Source organism: Sminthopsis crassicaudata, chromosome X, assembly GCF_048593235.1.
Source record: "Sminthopsis crassicaudata isolate SCR6 chromosome X, ASM4859323v1, whole genome shotgun sequence".
Lineage (NCBI taxonomy): Eukaryota > Metazoa > Chordata > Mammalia > Dasyuromorphia > Dasyuridae > Sminthopsis > Sminthopsis crassicaudata.
In genome coordinates, this window is record NC_133623.1 from 978257 (window position 1) to 1000771 (window position 22515).

The window sequence follows — 22515 nt, forward strand, 5'->3', positions numbered from 1 at the left end:
CTTCCTTCTTAACCACCGGCTCCTTCCTCGTTGCCCAGAAAGCCAGCCAGCCAGCCCTCGTGGTGCTCAAATGGCCCACAGGCGACCACACTGGAGCCCTGCCCCTGTCCTCCACCCCCCCGCCCCAGTGGCCTTTGCTTCCTCATCACCTTCTCAGTTCTCAGTCTCTTGCGGTGCCGAGACCACCGGGTGAGCAGGCCTGGTCTCTGATGCCATCCTTCCGGATCCTTTGTCTACGGCCCCCGCCTCCCCCCCACTTTGTCCCTCTCTGTCCCATACTTTGTGCTTTTCCTACCAAATGGAAAGCCTCAGCACAGCAGCTGGCCTGTTGTGGGTGCTTAATCAGCCTTCTTGCCTCCCCTTCTCCTACCAGGATGTCGCTTCCTTCTCAGCCTCCTTGGCAGAAGCAATCCTCACGTCCCACTCTCCTACACATGGTGACCCCCCCAACGCTGTGCCTTGGGGCCCCTTTTGGCGGGCTCCGTGACCTCCTCCATGCTCCCTTCTAGGAACGTGTCCCCCAGATCCATTTCTCGAGCTCAGACTCCAGGGTTTTGATCTTTTACTGACTTTCAAGCATCTCCAACGGTATATCCTGCAACTGACATCTTACGCGGTCCCGATCGGGCCTTGTCCTCTCGGCTTCAAGCCCCGTCCATCCTCCAAACTCACCCCTTTCCAGCGAGGGCGCTGCCGTCCCGGGCATCCCTCGGGCTCACCAATTGGGCGTCTTCACCCCTTCCTCCTCGGCCCCCTAGTGTATTTCCCGAGATTTCTCCCAGCCTCTCCTCCCATAGAGCTTCCCCCCTGATTCAAGCCCTTGGATCAGCACCCAGGCCGTAGTGATCGGCTCCTCTGAAGCGGTCTCTCCTCGTCACACAATTCCGTCATCACGCTACTCACACGACCTCTGCACTGCTCTTTCGTGTCCAGCGGGAAGTGCGATCTCCTCAGGCCTGCCCGGTCTGGCCGTGAAGGGCCTTGCCAGACCGTACGTATCATTCCTCTTGGCCTTGTCTACACCAGGACAGCACTCAGCCACTTCCCATTTCCCACCCTCACACTGTAGGCCCCCACTGCGTGGGGGTCTTTGCTGCCCTTATCCCTTATCTTGGAATCCTTCAAATCCTTCAAGGTTCAGCTCAGGCACCGCCTCCTCTGGGAAGTCTTCCAGAGTCCATACAGTGGCTAGTTCTGTCTCCAAATTATCTCGCTTTCACTCATCCATTTGCTTGTGGCCCATTGTTTCCTTCGGGAGAATGGAAGTTTGGGGGGGAGATGCTTCGTTGTGGTTTTTTTCTCTGTGCTGTCAGCGTAGGAAGGTGCTCGTTGGATGGATGGACAGACGGATGGTCAGCTAGATGGAAGGAACGAGGGATGGATGGATGGATGATCATCTAGGGAGACGGAAGGCAGGCTAGATGGAAGCAAGGTTCAGTGGGTGGATTGATGAATGGTTGGCTTAGTAGGCACATGGATTAGGGGCTGGCTGGGTAAGTATTGAGTGGATGGGTAGATGAAGGGATGGTTGGGATATATTTTGGCCCAGTCCGAGTAAAGCTTGGACTATTGCTTCTTCAGTCTTTCCCTTTCCCAAACTTGTGGAATTATTATTCAAACATAGGTCTTACCATGTCCCTGTCTACTTACAAATCTCCCGTGGCTCCCTAGTCCTTCTAGGATACAACGCAAACTCTTCAGGCTGACATTTAAGGCCTTCTACCATATGCCTCCCATTCACATCCCCGGGCTTTTTTCCTGACTCTGTGTATCCCCGGGGGCTAGAGCCTGGGCCTGGGATCAGGAAGCCCTGAGCTCAAGTGTGGTGTCTGACACCTCCTTCCTAGCTGTGTGCCTCTGGGAAAGTCACAGAACACTGAACGGTGTGCCTCGCTATCCTCAATGATAACAGCCCCTCCCTCCCAGGGTGGTTGGGAGGAGCAAAGAAAGTATTCAAAAAGCTCTTGGCACAGGGCCCGAAACATAGTAGGTGCTATCGAAATGTCCGCTCTGTGTGCCATCGGACTGGCTGGCAAACTGGTCCCACTTCTGCTCCCCACGTTCACAGTGCTTTCCCTCCTCCCCGGCCCGCTGAAAATCCGTCCCTTCTCCAAGATGTAGCTCAGGCTCACGTCCCCCTGCAGCTCTTTTGTGTGGTGGGGTAGGGTGCGGCCTCTGACACAAACCGCAGGACTCTGGGAATTCATTTCCCAGTGAGCACCTCGGGCAGTTCTCAAAGCTCCTGTCCCCTACCTGTGAACCTCCTCTTTGTAACTTCCCTCAACGTGGGTCCCGTCCCCCCCAACTCAAGCTTTGCATTTACTTTTCGTGCCCTTTGAGTCCCCCCATAGGTTCGCCACTAGCCCCAACCCCAATCCCAGGCTTAAAAGCCTGACCCTGTTTTGCTTTTTTCTTGGTATGTCAGGACACCTAGCCCATACCCAGGACACAGCATGGGTGTGGAAGAGAATTGAGGAGACCCCCTCATACCCCCATTCCCAGAGGGGCGGCCACAGGAATGGGCAGAAGGACAGTCAAGGATAAGGCTGGCTGGCTGGGGCCATAGAGAGACGGATGGTCCATGGATGGACGGATGAGTGCATGAAGGAATGGATGGGTCCATGGTCAGATGGATAGATGGCTGGCTGGCTGAATGGGTCCATAGATGGCTGGCTGGCTGGCTGGCTGGATGCATGGCTGGATGGATGGGTCCACAGATGAGTGGATGGATGGATGGATGAGTGGATGAGTGGATGGGTGGATAGATGGATGGATGGATGGGTCCACAGATGAGTGGATGGATGGATGAGTGGATGGGTGGATAGATGGATGGATGGATGGGTCCACAGATGAGTGGATGGATGGATGGATGGATGGATGGATGGATGGATGAGTGGATGGGTGGATAGATGGATGGATGGTCCACCAACGGATGGATGCATGGATGGGTCCATAGATGGCTGGCTGGCTAGAGGTATATGTAGGTGAATTTCTAAATAAATGAGCCGTTGGTCCTGTGCCATAGGATAACCCTCTCAGGCCCGTGAATCTGTGTGCCCGGAGAAATGGAGTTCTCACTGGTCCAGTAAAGCAGTGACAGATGGGGTAACAGTGGAAACTGTCGAAAAACACTGGCAAAGTGAGATTGGGAGACTTGGGGTCTTCTAACTGTAACAGCTCGGCTTGTCATAGTCGATCATTTTCTTCTCTCTGAATCCCAGTTTCTTCCTCCTTAAAAAAAGGAAGGAGCCTTAAAGGGGTCCCTTTAAGACCCCTCTAGAGAACTAGCTCAGAATGGGGTGGAAACGAGAGAGCTCTCGAGAAGGGGGGAAGAGAAAGAGAAGGAAGAGGCGTGAGGACAGAGCGCTTCGTCCCTGGTGGCCGGGGGCTCCCTGGGGGGGCGGGGCTGGGGTCCTCTCCATCTCACGGTCGTGGGCCTCAGGCGTCCTGTCAGAAACAGGAGGCGCTTGGTCCTTTTGGGTGCCGCGCTTCCCGGGATCTTAAGCAGGCCTTTGCAAGTTCTTCCGAGCTGGGCCTTGGTTTTCTAAGCATTCCTTCTTAGCGCTCCCTCTCAAGCTCTGATTTGCGCCCAGGCTCCTGTAGCTGGGGGCTCCAGATCTCTGGAGGGAAGGGATGGCTCCTGGAATGGGTGGTGGTCAAGGATGGAGGAGGCCCCTAGGGTTTGCTGCTAACTCAAGTCACGTAGGACCACGGGATAGGGGGCTGTCGTTTCCCACCCCACCCCCCTTAGCCCGGTTCCCTCCCACTTTCCTGTGGCCAGAGCATCCCCAGGACCGGCTCCCTGCCCACCTAACACCGGCTCTCCCTCTCTCTCTGTTGCCCACTGCCCGTGGCCCCACCTCTCTCCACTCCCCTTCACCTTTCCCGCCCCTTCCCTCCCCTCCCCACCCCAGGGACGAGGCGCTAATGGAGGATGACGAGGACGGCCACCAGTTCTGCTGCCCCCCTTCTGAGTCCAGTAGCCCTGCTTCTAGGTAACCTGGAAGTCCAGAGGCTTCACCTTCTCGGCCGGAGAATACTTGGCTTGGAAGCGGGCCCCTCCCCACGCTGCTCTCTCCCTCCGTCAGGGTCCCCGTCCCCACCTTCCTCAGCTCCATGGGCGTCCCATGTGTCTATGCAGAAGCCAAAGCCTTAAGTCCCCGCCTCCGGAAGGAACTGTACTGGCCTCTGTCCAGTGCGGGCCTCTCGCACTTTGCTCTGTCCTCTCTCCCTGGCCGTAGGGACAGCAGTGCCGATGGGGACCGCGAGGATGCTGGTCTTGGATCTCAACCGCTCCTCATTCCCTGCTCTGCCTCCCCCCCTCCCCCCCCCACGGACTCAGGGAGCCCGATCCCCTGGGAAAGCAGCTGCTCTGAGGAGTGCAGAGGAGGCTAGGGGAGGGCGGCCAGACGAGGGCCCGGATTAGGAGTTTGGGCAGATCCAGGGGGCTCAGAAGACGTTTCTGGGGAACCCTGTCCCCTCCTCCCCCCCCCCCCCCGTTCCTACTCTGTGCTGACTTTGAAGCTTCTGCCTACCACCCCCTCTCAGGCCTTGGACCCGGACAGACCGTCTCTTCCCTCTACTCTCCCATTTCAATAAAAAACAAATCTGCCTTCTTTCTTCTTCCACCTTAGCAAAGGCCTCTTGGGCCTGGCTCTGCACTCTGGGAAACGAGGCGGGCCGGGGCCGATGGCAAAGCTCGGCCCCGCCACCCACTCGGGGGTGGTGTGGGCTCTGGTGCAGCGGTAGCTCAAAGTGGGATTTCCCTTTCTCGGGAGATCTTAGACAAGTCACTTCTGTGTGAGCCTCAGTCTCCGCGTTTGTAAAATCCGGGTTCCGGTGAGCCCACCTACCTCACAGGGTTGTTGTGAGGAAAGCGTTCCGTTTACGTTTGTGCGCGCCCCTGTGCGGGCCGGGCCTGTGGGGGCGGAGAACGCGTTAGGGTTCGTGCCTCAGTCGCCTCGGTGATGGTTTGGTCCTTGGCGATCTCACCCGGTCACTCCTTCCTTCCTTCCGAGGCCTTCGGGACTGGGCCCTGACGTCCGACGGGGGCCCACGACTCGGGCGTTCCAAGGAGCGGTCCCTGACCAAGGCTTACACGTGGGCCAGAGGACCCCGAGCCTGCCTGTTGTCCCAGAGTCCCCAGAAGCCCGTGAGGCGCGCTGACCTACCGGGATGTTCTCCAGCAGAGGGACTTTTAGGCAGACATCCTTTGAGCCTCTGGTTCCTCCCAGAAACCCTGGGCTCTGCCTGTGTGGTTCCCTGCAAAATGCGCTTTTGCGACCGCTCCTCTCGCCCCGCCTCTGCTGATCCCTCCTGCGGCTGGACATCTGGGGTGAACAAGTCTTTGGTTGGCTCAGGGGCCGAACCCGGGGTGGGTTGCCGGCCCGACTGCCCTTGTTTGGCCGGAGAATGAATGGAGGCTTCTGGAGCAGCTGGTGGGAAGGAGAAGGGGGCGGGGCGTGTGGCCTGGGCCAGGAAGGGCACAGAGAGAAGCATTCCAGCAGAATTTCACCCCCTCCACTGGCAAGTGCCCCCTTTCCTCCCTGCCCCAACGGGTCCTCCTGCCATTGCTTCGGGACCTCCACAACTCGTCTGCGGAGTTGAGCAGCGCGCAGGGCTCTGACTTCGACCATCAGCTATCTTCACGCGCTCGTTGCGTTTGGAGGGCCGCCTGCGAGAGATGGGGCCGCTCCTTGTCCGGTCTGAGAAAGGGGTAGGGAGAGGGCACTCGGGAAGTGGACTCGAGTACGGAGCTGGGTGCCGCAGGTTGGGGCCTTGAAGGCCCAATGTGGGGCGAGGGGACCGCATCTGCTGAAGGCGGAGCTTGCCGCCCGGGGGCCTCCCATGTGTCTGTTTGAGCAATCTGGGCTAAGAGAGAAGCTCTGAGTTTGGGGGTGGGAGATGGGAGGGGAAATCTGCTTAAAAAACGCCTTCTGTGGGCTCCCCACTCCAGGCCTGGGGGGCTGACAGGCCCCTGGTTGCCAAGGTGATGCCTCCCCTCATCCAGAGGCTCCTTCCTGCTTTGGAAGCCATGGCAACTGGCCAACCCCCTCCTCCATTGCCATGGCAACTGTGTCCATCCCCAGCCCCCCCCCATCTGCCAGGGTTTGGGGAGGTGGCTCAGCTTAGGGGGAGGCCAAGAAATGGAGGGGAGAAAGGAGGGAGGCGGGAGAGCAAGATGGCAATGGGGTTGGGACACGGGGAGGATCAGAATAAGGGAGTGAGAGCGGGGATGGTCGAGGGGCCAAAGACAGAAAATAAGATGGAGACGGGGAAGGGGCAGGGAGAGGCAGGAGGGGTGGGAGCTGGGGAGAAAGAGGGGAGATGAGGTCTGGGGGACGTGGGAGGAGCGCACAGAGGAAGCACAACGGGCCACTGTCAGGGGGAGCACTAGCACTGGAGGGCTGGGGGCCCCAGTGTTGGGATTCTGCAAGACACTCCGGGGCAGGCTCTGGCTGGGGGGGGCTTCCCAGCGGGAGGGGGCTGCTCTTTGCCCCCCCCCACCATGCCCCTCTCTCTCCCCCATCCTCCCAGTCTTACCAGCCTGGGACTGAGGCCTACGCCACCTCGCTACTAGGGCCTCCCTGGCCCCATGAGCCGGTGTTGCCCCCCCCACCCCCCACCATGCGCTTTGGCCCCTCGGCCAGCCGGGCTCCCGACGGCTCACTCCCCACTCGGGTTGGTCACAGCGAGCGGAAAAAGAGCTCGGGAGGAGAGGGCCACAGTGGGCCTCGGCTTTGGGCCAGCCGCACCCTTAGCTGTTCTCTGTTCCCTGGCAGCCGGGTCGCCATGGCAGCCAGAGCCCAGGTGCCTCCCCAAGGTGCCACGGGCCCAAGTGGCCCAGCTGGGGAAGGAGGGAGCTCTGCCTGACGACTCCCTGCCATGTCACCTTCTGCTCCCTTGGGCTCCCCAGGGTGGCCCTGACCACTCTGGGGGAGGAGGAGGAAGAGGAGGAGGAGATGAGGAAGAAGGAGAGGTGGTCCCGAAGAGCCGCCCTCTATGTGTGAGGAGCGAGGAACCCAGGGGTTGGAGGGGGAGGAGGCAGGGCCACAGGCAGAAAGGAGTGGGAGGGAAGAGGAGGAGGACAGAAAGGAGGGAAGGAAAGTGCCCCGCCTTCTGGCCTTCCGCCGGCGTGCCTGTCCCCGAGTCCCTGCCGCAGGCCCCTTTCTCTCGAATCCCTTGCACTGGTGCTGGGAGTGGCAAGCGGAGCTGAGCCCCGAGCAGTGGGTGAGGGAGAGCGCAGCCAGAGCGGCCACTTAGAAGTAGGGGGGCCATCAGGGACCCCGGAGCAGGGTTGCTCAGGTCCCCAGCCCCATCCATCCCTTACCCTCCTGCAGTGTGGAGGGCGATGCCCCGTCCAGTGATCTGGGCGTCGGGGCCGACAGTCCGGAAAGCCAGGCCCCCTACCGTTGCGGGGGCAGTGGTGTTGTCAGCGAGTTCGCCAAGTTGTCGGACCCCTATGAGCTGTCCCCAGCTGCCTGCCATGTCCACATGCCCGGCCCGTCCGCCGCCACTGGCCTGCCCTGGGCCCAGCGGGCTCGCCTCCAGCCCGCCAGCCTGGCGCTGCGCAAGCAGGAGGAAGAGGAGCTGAAAAGGTCCAAGGCCCTGTCTGACAGCTATGAGCTCTCCACGGACCTGCAGGACAAGAAGGTAGGTGCAGGGCGAGGGGGGGAAGGGCCGCGGGGGAGCCCTCCCGGCCAGGCCCGGCTTCGCTGCCCGTTCCACACAAAGCCGAGCGGGTGTCCTCCTGTCCTTCGCGCCACCCCTTTGTCCTTCCTGCCTCTTTTCTCTCTCCCCCCTCCCTCCTCCCCTCCTCCCTCCCTTCTTCCTCCCTCCCTGCCTCCTTCCTTCCTCCTCTCTCTCCTCTCTCTGCATCCAGGTGGAGATGCTGGAGAGGAAGTACGGTGGGCCGTTCCTGAGCCGGCGGGCGGCCCGCACCATCCAGACGGCCTTCCGCCAGTACCGCATGAATAAGAACTTCGAGCGGCTGCGCAGCTCGGCCTCAGAGAGCCGCATGTCCCGGCGCATCATCCTGTCCAACATGCGCATGCAGTTCTCCTTCGAGGAGTACGACAAGGGCCAGAATGCCCCCTATTTCGAGGGCAAGCCGGCCTCCTTGGACGAAGGTGCCATGGTGGGGGCCCGGGCCCATCGGCTCGAGCGTGGCCTCCCCTATGGGGGCTCCTGCAGCGGCCTGGATGGGGGCAGCTCGGTCACCACCTCTGGGGAGTTCTCCAATGATATCACCGAGCTGGAAGACTCCTTCTCCAAGCAGGTGAGGCTCCAGGGGCCGGGGCATCCGCCCCTTCCCTCTAGACCCTTTGGCTGTGAGCGCCTGGCGGGCCCGGGGCCTTGTGGAGGAATGGAGAGGAGCCATGGAGCTCAGGGGCCGTTCGGGAGAAGGCGGGTCCGTTTGCTTCCCCGCCGTATTTGTTCCCCAGTCACCGGGCTATTGGCAGATCTGATAGAGTGTGGGTCTGTGGGGAGGGGAGGCCCAGCGTGAACTGTCCCCCCCCCCTTAATCCCTGTAAGACCAGAAACCCAGGAGGTTGTTCCACATCAGGGGAGGGAGTTTCCACACCAGGAGTGGCCAACTCTGTGGAGATCCTGGGGCCAGCCTTAAGCAAACATCTGTGGCCTCCAGGTGCCCTGATGGCCCTTGAGAGTTCAGGGGAAGAGGGAGGGGGCAGGGGCGGGACCGTCTTCCCTTCAGCCTCACTGATGGGTCCCGCGCCCTCCTCTCCCCCTTCCCTGCCACCCTCTGAGGAACAGGTGAAGTCCTTGGCAGAATCGATCGATGAGGCCCTGAACTGCCACAGTCTCCGGGGAGAGGAGGAAGAGGAGGAGGATGAGGAGGACGAGGAGGATGAGGAGGACGAGGAGGACGAAGAGGACGAGGAGGACGAAGAGGAGGAAGAGACGGTGGAGCCGGGGAGAGTGGAGGTCTCGGGGCCCCTCCCGGAGCAGGCGGAGACCCGGGACAGGGACCACCATGGAGACAGCACGGGCACCTCCTTCAGCGACGTCACGCTCTACCTGGACGAGACCACCGGGCCTGTGTCGCCACTTTCCCCGGACCACCCGGCCGGCAGCGGCGACACTCCCCAGCCGCCTCTCCCGCCCCCCCCACCCGGGGCCGCCAACGCTCGGGAGGAGGACATGGGGGCCCGTCGGGGCCCTCCCTGCCTTGAATGCAGGGACTTCCGTCTGCGGGCCGCCCATCTTCCACTGCTGACCATCGAGCCGCCCAGTGACAGCTCCGTGGACCTCAGTGACCGCTCCGACCGGGGCTCTATTCACCGGCAACTGGGCAACTACGAGGCCAGTGGGACCAGCAGCCCCCACGGGACCTTGCAGCAGCACCCGGAGCCGCCACCGCCCGGGAGACCCCCTCACCCCCTCCGCCACTACCCGGCCCCTGAGACTAGCAGCCTGGGAGCCCCCCCGCCACCCCCCGGAAGCTCCACCCTCAACAGCAGCGGTCCCTCTGGGGGCGGCGGTGGTCGGATCCTCATGAGCAAGTGTGAAGCCGGCACGGCTCCGGGGGCCGGCGGCGGTGGCGGGGGCGGGGGTGGCGGCGGCGACAACTCTGATGGGGAGCCTGATAGCTTGAACAGCACCACCAACTCAAACGAGACCATCAATTGCAGCTCGGGGTCTTCGTCAAGAGACAGCCTGCGCGAGCCCCCTGCCCCGCTGGGCTCCCAGACTTATCAGCGGGAGACCAGGCATAGCTGGGACTCCCCAGCCTTCAACAACGACGTGGTCCAGAGACGGCACTACCGCATAGGCCTCAACCTGTTTAACAAGTAGGTTCTGGCCTTCCCGGGCATGCCCGTCCCCTCCTCTACCCTTCTCCTTCCCCCCGGCTGCTTTCCCCCCCATTCTTTCCCTTCAGCCCCTTTGTTGCCCTGTACTCCAGTGAGCTGCGACCCAGATGGCTTTCGTGTAACTAGGCTCTGGGTGACCTTGGACCTCAGGCTCTGAATCCTGCAGGCAAGCCACCCGATAGCACGCATTCAAGCGTGACAACATAGGTGCACGTAGAGGTCGCACACTGCGCGGGGATGTCTGTGCGCGCACGCACACGCCCCAGAGAGCACCTCGGTGATGGCACATGCTCACCAGGACCGCACTCTGGTGACCGCTTGGCAAATGCCGATGTTTCTCGTTGGTAGTAACCTGTGTCCTCCCCAGGAAACCAGAGAAGGGCATTCAGTACCTGATTGAGCGTGGCTTCCTGTCGGACACGCCTGTGGGGGTGGCCCACTTCATCCTGGAGCGCAAGGGCCTGAGTCGCCAGATGATCGGGGAGTTTCTGGGAAACCGGCAAAAACAATTCAACAGGGATGTGCTCGAGTGAGAAGGAGTGGGTGGGAGGGAAGGTGTGGTCTTGGGGCGATCCCCCCGCCTTCACCGGGTGCCTCCTTCAGCTCTTATGGCCTCAGTTTCTTCCGTAAAATATGTCAGTCCCAGATGCTTCCTGCCTGGCAGGGAATAGACTGGACTGTGTCGGGGAGAGGGGGGGAAGGGGGGATTAAGGTTAGATTCCTTGCCGCCTTGGCCATACTGTAGCTATTACCCTTCCCGGGCCCTTCCCTGGCCAGATCCCGAGGGAAGGAAAATGAGGATGGGCTGACGGCCAGCTAAGGAGCGTACCCCCTCTTTCTCTTGGGTCCTAAAATAGCTGCGTGGTTGACGAGATGGATTTCTCCTCCATGGATCTGGATGACGCCCTGCGAAGGTTCCAGTCCCACATTCGAGTGCAGGGAGAGGCCCAAAAAGTGGAGCGGCTCATCGAGGCCTTCAGGTAAGCCCCCAACACCTCTCTGTCCCCAGAGACAGCAGCGGAGCAGAGGCTGCCACCCGTGGGGGACTCGGTGACGCTGACAAGGCAGGAAAATTTGGTGAGGGAGGACAGGCAGGTGGAACTGAGCCACCTCTACCCAGCCCTTCCCTCTCTCTGGCACTCGGTGGGGAATTTGATGACCATCTCTCCCTCCTACCCTTGCACGATCAACGGCATCCCCCGAAACAACCCCCCCATCGCTGTGTCCAGCCCCTGGATCCCTTCATGCTCCATAAGCTCCTCCCCTCTTGGCGCGGGGAGCTTCGGTCAGGCTTTCTTGTGACATCAGCCACGGTCCTAAAATCTTTCATGATTGTTTCTTTTTGTGTTTGTTTTTGCAGATAGAATATACTTTCCCTTTTTTTCCCCTCCCTTCCTCCCTCCCTTCCTTCCTTTATTTTCTTTCCTCCTTCCTTCCTTCTTTCCTTCCTTCCTCTCTTCCTCCCTCCCTCCCTCCCTTCCTTCCTTTTTTCCTTCCTTCTTTCTTCCCTTTCTCCCCTCCTCTTCCCCTTCCTTCCTTCCTTCCTTCATCCTTCCTTCCCTCCCTCCCTTCCTTTATTTTCCTTCCTTTCTTCCTTCCTTCTTTCTTCCCTTTCTCCCCTCCTCTTCCCCTTCCTTCTTTCCTTCCTTCCTTCATCCCTCCTTCCCTCCCTCCCTCCCTCCCTCCCTCCCTCCCTCCCTCCCTCCCTCCCTTCCTTCCTTCCTTCCTTCCTTCCTTCCTTCCTTCCTTCCTTCCTTCCTTCCTTCCTTCCTTCATCCTTCCTTCCCTCCCTCCCTTCATTTTCCTTCCTTCTTTCTTCCCTTTCTCCCCTCCTCTTCCCCTTCTTTCCTTCCTTCCTTCCCTCCCTCGCTCCCTCCCTCCCTCCCTTTCTTCCTTCCTCCTTCCAAAGCAAAATTCTTTGTCTCTACAACATTGTCAATACATAGATTGTTCTGGTTCAGTTCACTTTTCCTCACCCTGGGTTCTTAGAGATCTTTCTGCTTTTCTCTGGGACTGTTCATTTGAGCCTTCCCCCCCCCCCCCCCGAACTGGGTCTCCTAATGTTGCATCAGACACTCGTGGTTCAATCCCACTGCTGATCAGCAAGGCAGCTTCGATCCGCTTGACTTCTGACCCGCTCTTGTTCATCCCTCCTTGGGTCAGCCCTGCGCCCAGGGGATCACCATGTTGACGCTAACTCAGCGGAGAAGCCCCCTGATAGGTTGTTAGCCTGTTGCAGCTCGGTGATCCACCAGTTGTAGCAGTTCCGGGAGCGTATCACCCCATCCCCTAACTTAGGCACCCATCCCCCAGTCAACAGATCCCCCTTCGGTTGCCAGTCATTGGCCCTCACAAACAGAGCTGCTAGAAATCTTTGGTCCGTATGCATCTTTTCCCACCTTCTGTGACCTTTTGGAGGTCCAATTTTAGTACTAGTACCACTAGTCGCATTGGGGCAAAGGCTATCCCAGTTTAATGACTTGGGAGGAGCAACGCCAAAGTCCCTGCAACGAGTGTCGGGGCCCTCTTGCCAGTCTGACAGGGGTTAACTCAAGTGTGTCAGTTGGGCCCTTCTCAAACTTTTCTTACCCCCATCATTTTTTAAAATTTTTTTAGTTTTGTTTTTATCTTTTTCTTCCTTCTTTTTTCTTCCCCTCCCCCCATCATTATCGTTACCTTGGATCTCTTGGAGAGTCTTGTTTGTGTGAAACTATTTGTAGAATGGCCCGAGGTTACGGGGCTTTTGGGAGGAAAGGGCGCTGGAAGCCCAGAACTGTGAACTCTCATTCTTACAGAATCTGGGGGAGGGAGAGGCCATTGGAGATAGAAACAGGCCGAGATGGAGCTGGGGTCAGGGCAGGCGGTGGGGGCCCAGAAGCATCTCATGCTCCCAGGTGATGTGACAGGGAGCCAGGGCCAAGGAGAAGCCACCGTCTCCCTTCTGTGGAGAAAGGACGGGCTCGCTCCGGAGCAGGGTGAGCACATGTGTCTTCCTTCCCTTGAGCAGCCAGCGCTACTGTGTGTGCAACCCAGCTCTCGTGAGGCAGTTCCGGAACCCAGATACCATCTTCATCTTGGCCTTCGCCATCATCCTGCTGAACACGGACATGTACAGCCCCAACGTGAAGGCTGAACGCAAGATGAAGCCTGAAGATTTCATCAAGAACCTCAGAGGTACGCCAAGTGCCGCCTGATCCCCCGTTTGATGTCATGGCCTCGGGCTGCTCCTTGTCTCCTGTTGGGCCCTGTCCGCCCCCCTCCCCCCACCACATGTGATCTCAGATGACTTGGATGGAGCAGATCAGGGAGTTGTTTTTTTTCTCCCCCCCCCCCTTGGGCTGGGGTTAAGTGACTTGCCCAGGGTCACACGGCTAGGAAATGTTAAGTGTGTGAGAACAGATTTGAACTCGGGTCCCCCTGACTTCAGGGCTGGTGCTCTGTCCACTGCACCACCTAGCTGCCCCAGCTCAGGGAGTTTTAATGAAGAGTGGGATGGTTTACAGATCCTCTCTGCCTCCCAGGGTCACAGCTGAAACCCTCAGTTTCCCCCACTGTAAGATGATCCAATTCTAAGGCCCTAGGATCTAGCGACTGAGTCTGGCAAGTCTTGATAGGAGAGCCGTTGGGCGCCTGTGACCCACTGTCATAGGGCCCCCTCTGGGCCTCAGCTCCCCACATGTAAAATGAGGGGGAATGACCAAGACCCGTAAGCAGCCACCTTACACAGACATTCATTGCCCCAACCCATTCGATCCACCTGCAGACGTCCCTTCTCATCTGAAGTATTGCGGCGGCCCCCGGGTGGCCCCCTTATCTCACCTCTCTCCCATTCACCCTCCGACTGGAACCCCCTGAGCCCCAATCCTGGCCCGGAAGCTCCAGCGGCTGTCTGATATCTTCAGTCTGGCTTCTCCTAAGCTAGGCCCTCCCTGTGCTGACTCGGGGGAGACCCCCCGCACTTGGCGTGCTCTCGCTCCTCGCCATTGCCTGCAAGAATATTGGCTTTCCTTTGGGGCTAAGCTTGAGCATCACCTTGTGATACCTAAAGCATTTCTCTCCTTCCCCAGACTACTTCAATCTATTTTGTAGCAAGAGAATGGTGCCCGGCATACAGCAAGCATTTAATTAATGCTGATCGAGTACCTGCAACACGCTCGGCACTGTGTTAGGGGCCAGGAATACAAAAATCGGGGGAAACAGAAAAGAGGGATACGGCCGTATCCAAGTCCATAGAGAGTAACTGGAAGTAACTTTCAAGCCATGCGGTCCAAGGTGGTTTGGGGGGGGGGGGGATTGGGAATGGCTCTTTACACAAGGTGGCTGCTGAGTTAGGGCGGAAAGAGGAAAGGAAATGATGTTCCAGGATGAGGGTTTGGGACACAGGTGAAAGATGGGTGCCACGTGTGAGGGACAGTGACAAAAACACCGTCTTACTGGAGACTCACGAGAGTAACGTCCACTGAAACCGGAAGGAACAGGCGATGGAGGGAGCCCCAGGGCTCTCGTCCCCTGTCTGGCCATGGGGGCGATTGGGAGCCCCTGGGGTCCGGCTGCACCCCGCATGGCACATGATCACACCTTGTCCTTGCAAACACCAGTGGCCATATGGAGGATGGCATGGGGGGAGGAGGAGACACTAGAGACAGACAAGTCCCCTAGCAGCCGCTGCAGCGGTCCAAGGCCCAGCCCGTGTCCCACCAGAGGAGGATGGGGGCCAGATTCACGAGCCAGCCTCACAGACTCTGGATATGGGGGCCAAGAGATAGTGACGGGTCCAGAATGATTCCTAAAGGGGGAGTCCGAGGGGCTGGGAGGACAGTATGGCCCTGGGCAGTCACAGAGAAGGTGGGCTGGAGGCCCAGGGAAAGGGCACAAGTTCTGTTTTAGACAATTGCCTCGGGAGGCGATTGGAGCTAAGGCTTGGGGGTCAGCAGAGAATGGGGGCTCTAAGCAGATAGATGGAGGTGGCCGGCCAATCCGTGGGTGTGGGGGAGGGAGGACAGAGGAGGAGGGGATCCAGGACCTGACTTTCTGGGAACCCTCCAATTAGAGGGAGTGACCTGGAGGAGTTGGGACAGGACCAAGCAGGTAGGAGAGCCTGAAAAGAACACGAGGAAACCCCAAAGACTGCAGAGCAGTGTAGGGGAGCGAATCCTGTTTAGAACCGCACAGGGCTCAAGAAAAGTGCTGGTGGAAAAGGGGCAAAGGGTGGGCGGGTAGCTGGGTGGTGACTCGGAAGAAAGTCATTTCTGTCACTCAATGGGGCTGGAAGCCCCTCTGGGGAGGGAGTGGAGGGCGATGTCTGGATGCTCCCAATGGGCCCGGAGGGATCCTGAGCACCGGGCTGTGTCATGCTCCCTCCAGGGGTCGACAATGGAGAAGACATCCCTCGGGACCTGCTGGTGGGCATCTATCAGCGCATCCAAGGCCGTGAACTAAGGACCAACGATGACCACGTGTCCCAGGTGCAGGCCGTGGAACGCATGATCGTGGGGAAGAAGCCAGTGAGTATCAGGAACCGGGCCTGGCTTGGGTTACCCGGCCTAAACCCACTTCCAGTTTGGCCTTCACTCTCGCCTGCTCGAAGGGAACCTATGATGGAACCGAGGCGTCTGGGGGTCGGCGTCGCCCTGATTTGCCTCCTCTTGGTGCCCACCTTGCCAGGTCCTCTCCCTGCCCCACCGGCGCCTGGTCTGTTGCTGCCAACTCTACGAGGTACCTGACCCCAACAGGCCACAGAGGCTTGGCCTTCACCAGCGTGAAGTCTTTCTCTTCAATGACCTGCTTGTGGTATGAGCAATTGGGTGGGGGGGGGGGGGGAGGGGGGAGGGAGGTCAGAGGGGGCCAGGACGGGCATGTCGAGTTCTGTCACGGCCCTGCCCTGTGAGCTCCCTGAGTCCTCGCCACCACTTGCTTGCCCTTTCCTTCCCCTGCCCCCCCAGGGCAAGGCCTCGTGCTTTCCAAGCCCCATTCTATTTCAGCTGCCTCACACTTAACATTCCCATGGATACAGACCCCCAGCTCTTTTGGGGGGGAGTCTCACCGAGATTCTCAACTTGAGTCCTCTTGCTTGTTAAAAAAAATTGCTCTTTGGGTTTTTGCAATACTAGAGTCTCCCAGAGAGAGGCAGTGTGGTATAAAGCAGAGCCTCTTCCCTTTTTGTCACCTGCTCCTTGAGCCATCAGTCTGGTCTGGAAATGGGAATTCGGGGCTGATGGGTGAAGGGCGGGCCTTGGTACTGGGAATGCTCAGCATGCTTCCCTGTTGTGGCGCACACTGGGCAGGCCCTTAGTGACTCCTAGCTAAGGTGGGCATCCACGTTGGCGAAGGGGATTTTGCACATCAGGAGCTCCTTCCACTACACTAATGGAGGCACGGGTTGGGGCCTGACAAGTTACTGACACATCAACTCATCGAATCCCTTGAACAAAGAAAAAGCCAAATGAAATCCAACAAAGACATGGAGCGTGTTCAGGAGCAGCACGCACGCCACTTTATACCCAGAGTCGCCCACCTGGCTACAGAACAGGCAGCGGGGCAGGCTGGGGGAAATGACTGTACACTTGGTCTGAGCGGAGTGCCCTCTGGCCGTTATAACCCCCGTCCTGGGTCCTGCTTGTCCTGCGGGCGCCCTCGCCGCAATGCCCCGTAGTTTCCCCGGCCCCACCCCAGCCTCGTCCCCACGCGGTTTCCGGCCCTGGGCTCCCACAGACAAGGCTGCTTGGAATCCCAAGGCAGCGTGGCGCCTCAGTGTCCAGTGTCCACGCTTCCTCTTCTCCGCTTTGCCAAGTAGAAGGGTCACGGGGGCCGGCCCCGGGGATCGGAGCCATAAGGAGCTCCCTCCCTCCCTACTCCTCTCCCATGCCACAGGTCACCAAAATTTTCCAAAAGAAGAAGATCCTGGTGACGTACAGTTTCCGCCAGTCCTTCCCCCTGGTCGAGATGCACCTGCAGCTCTTCCAGAATTCATGTGAGTGCCCCGGGACCTTTGTGGGGGGGGGGGGGACAGGCCTGAGGAGGAGGAAACAGCCCGAGGGAGGGGTGGGGGGGGAAAGCCACTCCAGCTGGGAACTGTCACCACAGCTGAGGAAGGTGGAGGACTTGCAAAGATATAGAAAAATGGAGGCGGTCCGAGGAGGTCCCGGTGACGCGGAGCCCCCCACTCCCCCGCCGCACAGCTCCGTGTGGTCGAGGCGTGCAGGCTGGCTTCTGGATGAATGAACGGGCCCCTTTGCTGGGGTGCATCTTAGCCAAGCTCTGTCTCTCCGCCCGCGGAGAAGGAGAGGCACAAAAAAACAGGCCGAATCTTCTCCCCACTTGCCAGAGACACACAGAGAGGGGGCTTGAGTAACTCAGCCGCCTTCCAGGATGAGCGGAGGCCTGGAAAGCCTGGGCTCCTTCCTGGGAGGGGATTTCAAGTTCAGGGAGCAGCGGGGCGGGTCTGCCCACCCCGACGAAGCCCACACCCCTCCCTTCTCCTCTCCGGCCCCTGCCAGATTACCAGTTTGGCATCAAATTGCTGTCCGCGGTGCCGGGCGGGGAGCGGAAGGTGCTCATCATATTCAATGCGCCCAGCCTCCAAGACCGGCTCCGTTTCACCTCCGATCTCCGCGAGTCCATAGCCGAAGTGCAAGAGATGGAGAAGTACCGGGTGGAATGTGAGTGGCTCCCCAGGGTGGGGGCCGGCCAGCGACGGGGTTTCTCCTGCGCCCCAGGCCGACTGGCAAGGGAGGGGGCGGGCCCCACACGGCTCAGGAGGCGGCGAGGCGAGACAAGGCCAGAGGAGACGGGCTGGTCCTCCCACTCCTGGGGGTTTGCAGGGAGCTGAGGTCTCCTGGGGAAAGGGGGAGACTCAGAACAACGGAACCTGGCAGGCTCCAGCCCACAACAATGGGCCACTTGTAGGATTCACTCCCAGCCGGGAGACGTGGGAATGGTCCCTCTGGGGTCCCCCTCAGCCTGTGGCAAGCTGCCTCTCCATCAGGACAGACTGCAGGCCTGTAGCAGAGACATGCAGAGATACAGACAAATAGTTGTACATATAGATGGGGGGGGGGGAGAGACAGAGACAGAGAGAGAGAGACAGAGACAGAGACAGGGAGGGAGGGAGGGAGGGAGAGAGAGAGAGAGAGAGAGAGAGAGACAGGGAGGGACAGAGAAAGACAGAAGAGAGAGACAGAGAGAGAGAGAGACAGAGACAGAGAGACAGAGACAGAGACAGGGAGGGAGGGAGAGAGAGAGAGAGAAAGGGAGACAGAGAGAGAGAGAGAGAGAGACAGAGACAGAGACAGAGACAGAGACAGAGACAGGGAGGGAGAGAGAGAGAGAGAGACAGAGAGAGAGAGACAGACAGGGAGGGAGGGAGAGAGGGAGAGAGGGAGAGAGAGAGAGAGAGAGAGAGAGAGAGAGAGAGAGAGAGAGAGACAGAGAGAGAGAGACAGACAGGGAGGGACAGAGAAAGACAGAAGAGAGAGACAGAGACAGAGAGAGAGAGAGACAGAGACAGGGAGGGAGGGAGAGAGGGAGAGAGAGAGAGACAGAGACAGAGAGAGAGACAGAGACACAGAGAGAGAGAGAGACAGAGAGAGACAGAGAGACAGAGAGAGACAGAGACAGAGAGAGAGACAGAGACACAGAGAGAGAGAGAGACAGAGAGAGAGAGAGAGACAGAGAGAGAGACAGAGACACACAGAGAGAGAGAGAGACAGAGAGAGGGAGAGGAGAGAGGGAGAGACAGAGACAGGGAGGGACAGAGAGAGAGAGAGAGAGAGAGGAGAAAGACAGAGACAGAGAGAGACAGGGAGGGAGGGACAGAGAGAGAGAGAGGAGAGAGACAGAGACAGAGTAGGGGAGGGAGGGACAGAGAGAGACAGAGAGAAAGGGAGAGACAGAGCTTAAGATTAAGAGATTCATTTGGGCCACCAAATTCCTCACGAGGGCCAGTAAGCGCCGAATCTCCCTGGGCCGCTTGGGCCAGGCCTTGGGCCAGCAGACACACGGACACCAACTTAGTGAGTGTCGAACATCTGCAGGGTAAGAAAGTGCACCCCTCGTGCCAGCACAGGGAGGTGCGGCGTCCAGGCCAGGTTAGGATGTTACAGAGCAGAAGGCCGAGGCCCAGAGAGGGAAGTCCCTCGTCCAGGGGGGCAGAGCCCGAGTAGGCCGGCCAGAATTCCGGGCAAAGACGATCGGAACCAAACAGGCAGAGTTCTTAGGAGGCGAGTGTCTGAGGCCCTGGGTCCAACAGTCTGGGAGCCTAGGTTGCAGACCGGGTCACCCCTCATCCCCGCCTTTGGGGATATCCTGTGGGGACAGTGGCAGCTTGGAAGCCTCCTTGGGGTGGGAAAGCTTGGCTGTCCAAGGGGGACCCGGAGACTTAGGAGTCTGCCAGAGAGGGGGAAGGTCAAGGCTCACTAACAAAGGGGCCGCTCTCCCTGCCCACGCCCACAGCGGAGCTGGAGAAGCAGAAGGGGGTGATGCGCCCCAACACCTCCCAGCCCACCGGCTCCAAGGATGCGGTCAATGGCACGTTGCCCCGGTCCAGCCTGGAGGACACATACGGCCTCGGTGACGGTCTGAAGCGGAGCGCCCTTAGCAGCTCCCTGCGTGACCTCTCCGATGCAGGTCAGGATTGCCCCCCGTGAGCTGTGGGGATGGGTGGGGGGGCGGTCAGCGGGGAAGGGGGAGAGTGGTGAGCGGGGAAGGAGTCTCTTTCTCCTTCTGGGGGGCGTCCAGCCTCCTCGCCCACTCTCCTCGGCGCGGCCCGTGCGGGGTCTGGCAGACGGGAGCTCGGCAGCCAGAGCAGTGCAGGCAAAGGCAAGGGAAGCGGGAAGGGCCACGAGCTCTCACTCTCTGTCTCCTAGTCCTCCCTCCCTCCTCTTCCTCTCTCCTCTTCTTCCGCCATCTCCATCTGCCTCCTAGAAGGGAGGGGTAGAAGCAGGGAGGGGAGCCCCCCGAGGGCAAGGAAGGAGAAGGCCCTTCAGGGTGGCGGCCCCGGGTTTGAGTCTCAAGAGGCCCTCCCCTGACCCTCGTTGCTTACGGGCACAGGGAAGCGGGGGCGACGTAACAGCGTGGGATCATTGGACAGCACCATCGAAGTAAGTGGGGCGGCCCGGCCCCCACCCCCACCCCGTCTGCATGGGGCCGAGTGCCTGCCCCCCCTGTGCCCGTTCAGCCCCCATCCGCCACTTCCGGGGAGGAGCAGTGGAGAGAGATGAGCCCCCTCTGTCTCCGCTCCTTCTGTCTGTCCGTCTGTCCTTCTCTCCCATTCTCTTTCCGCTGCGACTTTCCAGGGAAGTGATTATGGTGACGTCCAAGTGACGGGGTTGTGGGGGAGATCTTCCTAGAGGGGGAGACGGAGGACTAGCATAAGGAACGGGGGGGAGGTGGTGGCCGCGGCCAAGAAAACCGGGGGGTCCGGGAAGGTGGCGGCTTGGAGCTCTCCCGAGCCTCGGTTTCCTTGTGTCTCTCCTCCCCACCTCAGAAGCTAGTGACTGATGAGAAGCAGGGGCTGATGGGAGCGTGTGTGGGGAGGCCCAAGGGCTGCTGCATCCAGCTGGGTCTGATCCCCTCTCCCTCTTCCCCCTCCCCCTCTCCCCACTTCCCGGTGTCCGCCATCCTGCCAGGGCTCTATTATTAGCAGCCCCCGGCCGCACCAGCGGATGCCTCCACCCCTGCCTCCGGCTCCGCCACCTGCTGAGGAGTATAAGGCACAGCAGCGCCCTGCCTCCAACTCATCCTCCTTTCTGGGCTCGCTGTTCGGCAGTCGAAGGGGAAAAGGCCCTTTCCAGACCCCTCCAGGGCCCACCTCTGCTTCTTCCTCCTCCGCCTCCTCCTCCCACCACCACCACCACCACCACCACCACCACCACCACCCCCCACCGGCCCCGGCCCCCCATCACCCCGCCGCCGGCCCCGGCCCCGGCCCCGCACCACATACACGCCGACGGCCCCTCCAAGCTGCAGGCCCTCCACGCCCAGTACTGCCATGTGCCCGCGGGGCCAGCCCCACCGCCCCCACCCTACCACCCCCAGCCTGCCCCACCCCCCACCCCCACCCCAGCCAGCCCCTCTCCCCCAGGTGGGGAACATCCCTCCGCCACCTGCCTCAGCGCCACCCGTGGGGCCTCACCGTCACTTCCTCGGCGGCCACGGGCCTCAGCACTTTACGCTGGGCCGGGCCGGGGGCCGAGCCAAACGGGGGGCGGCCGGAGCAGCCTCCATGGGGGGTCGCTACCCGCTGCACCAGCCCACTTCACCCCTGCCCCTGTACAGTCCGGCCCCACACCACGGGTTGGTCCACCACGCTTACCCCCCGCCGGGTCCGCCGCCGCCTGGTATCCACCACATGGCCAGCGCATCCAAACAGGGCCCCAAGCACTTTATCTTTGGCGGGCACCCCCCGCCAATGATGTCCCGGTCAGCACCCGGAGGGCCCTATGGAGGTGGCGGGGGTGGGGGGGGCCACCCCGGGCCAGTGCACCCCCCCCAGTCACCACTGTCACCTCACTCGCCCGTGATACCACCCCACCCTTCATACCCCACCGCTGCCTCCGCCCTCACCCCATACCCCACTCACCCCACATTCACCTGCACCACCCACTTCTCCCCACCCACCGGCCCATAGCCATGGTCACGGCCACCCCCACAGTCACGGCCACGGTCCCGGGAACCCCAAGCCCAAGCCAGCCAGTAGGATCAGCACCGTCGTTTGAATCATCAGCGGAAGGTCAGCTCGCCACCTTCTGGGTTGGCCTTGGATCCTCCCAGGACACTCTCTGCCTGCCCTTCGTAAAAAAAAATATATATATATGTATATACATACATATACACATATGTGTGTGTGTGTACATATATAATATATATATATATATATATATATATATATACACATACATATATACATACACACACATCCACGTACAGAGAACACGAGAGATGTGTCCACCAAACAACCCCGTCCCCGGTCCTGCTCCTAGGGGGATGTGGGGCAAACCCCTACTTCCCCTCCCTGGGCTTCGTTCCCCTCCATAAAATGAGGCGGTCACTTCCAGGTTTCCAGTTATGATCTTGTCTCCCCCCTCCACCCCCCGAGGCTCAGTCTCTGCTCTAAAACCAGAAACTTCACCCAGAGGGTCTAAAGCAATCCGGCACTAGCCTAGGATGTCGACCTGGGGCCCACCCTGCTCAGAGCTTTCCTCGGGGGCTCCGGATTCCCCCGAAGTATCCGATCACTGAGCATTAGATGTGGGAGTAGAGGGAAAGGAGGGAAAATCTTCAACACTGCGCTCCCCGTGGCCCCTGACGAGTCATGAGAGGGCTAGTGGAGAGACTCACCTGGAAGGGTGCCCCCCAGGAAGGTGGGCCGTGGAGGGGGGAGCTCTTACCACGGAAGCCCAGGGCTTGGCCCTGTTCCTCTTCCGTGGAGGTACTCCCCCTCTCACATGCTTGGCAAGAGATAAGGGCTACAGGGTGGGAGCCGCTTGGGTCCCCTTCCCGTCCCGCCTTTGGCTGCGCCCTTTCCTTCTCAATCTGCCTCCTCTGATGTCAGAGCTCAGGGGAATTTCTTTCCCACCCACAGTACAAATCCCAATTTAGGCTGATCTGGAAGGAGCGCTGAATCCCACCATTCCTTGTCCCCCTCTAGCTCTTGACCCCTCCCCATCAGCCAATATACTTTATA

The 22515-nt window shown here is 59.9% G+C and overlaps 1 protein-coding gene across 8 annotated transcripts in view; it reads left to right on the plus strand.

Moving 5' to 3' along the window:
* Positions 1–21244, plus strand: part of IQSEC2 (IQ motif and Sec7 domain ArfGEF 2) — a 34925-nt gene extending 13681 nt beyond the window's left edge. For 6 of the 8 annotated variants that reach the window (XM_074277967.1, XM_074277969.1, XM_074277971.1 and 3 more), the window contains 13 exons: positions 7341–7653; positions 7883–8278; positions 8776–9812; positions 10201–10362; positions 10691–10813; positions 12841–13007; positions 15198–15337; positions 15498–15623; positions 16704–16803; positions 17330–17491; positions 19284–19457; positions 19881–19930; positions 20459–21244. In XM_074277967.1, coding sequence (XP_074134068.1) covers positions 7341–7653; positions 7883–8278; positions 8776–9812; positions 10201–10362; positions 10691–10813; positions 12841–13007; positions 15198–15337; positions 15498–15623; positions 16704–16803; positions 17330–17491; positions 19284–19457; positions 19881–19930; positions 20459–21244 — 3736 coding nt within the window. Of the gene's footprint in view, positions 1–6372; positions 7007–7340; positions 7654–7882; positions 8279–8775; positions 9813–10200; positions 10363–10690; positions 10814–12840; positions 13008–15197; positions 15338–15497; positions 15624–16703; positions 16804–17329; positions 17492–19283; positions 19458–19880; positions 19931–20458 lie in introns of those variants that run through there. The other 2 variants (XM_074277972.1, XM_074277968.1) reach the window with 2 other exon arrangements.
* The last annotated feature ends 1271 nt before the right edge of the window (positions 21245–22515 follow it).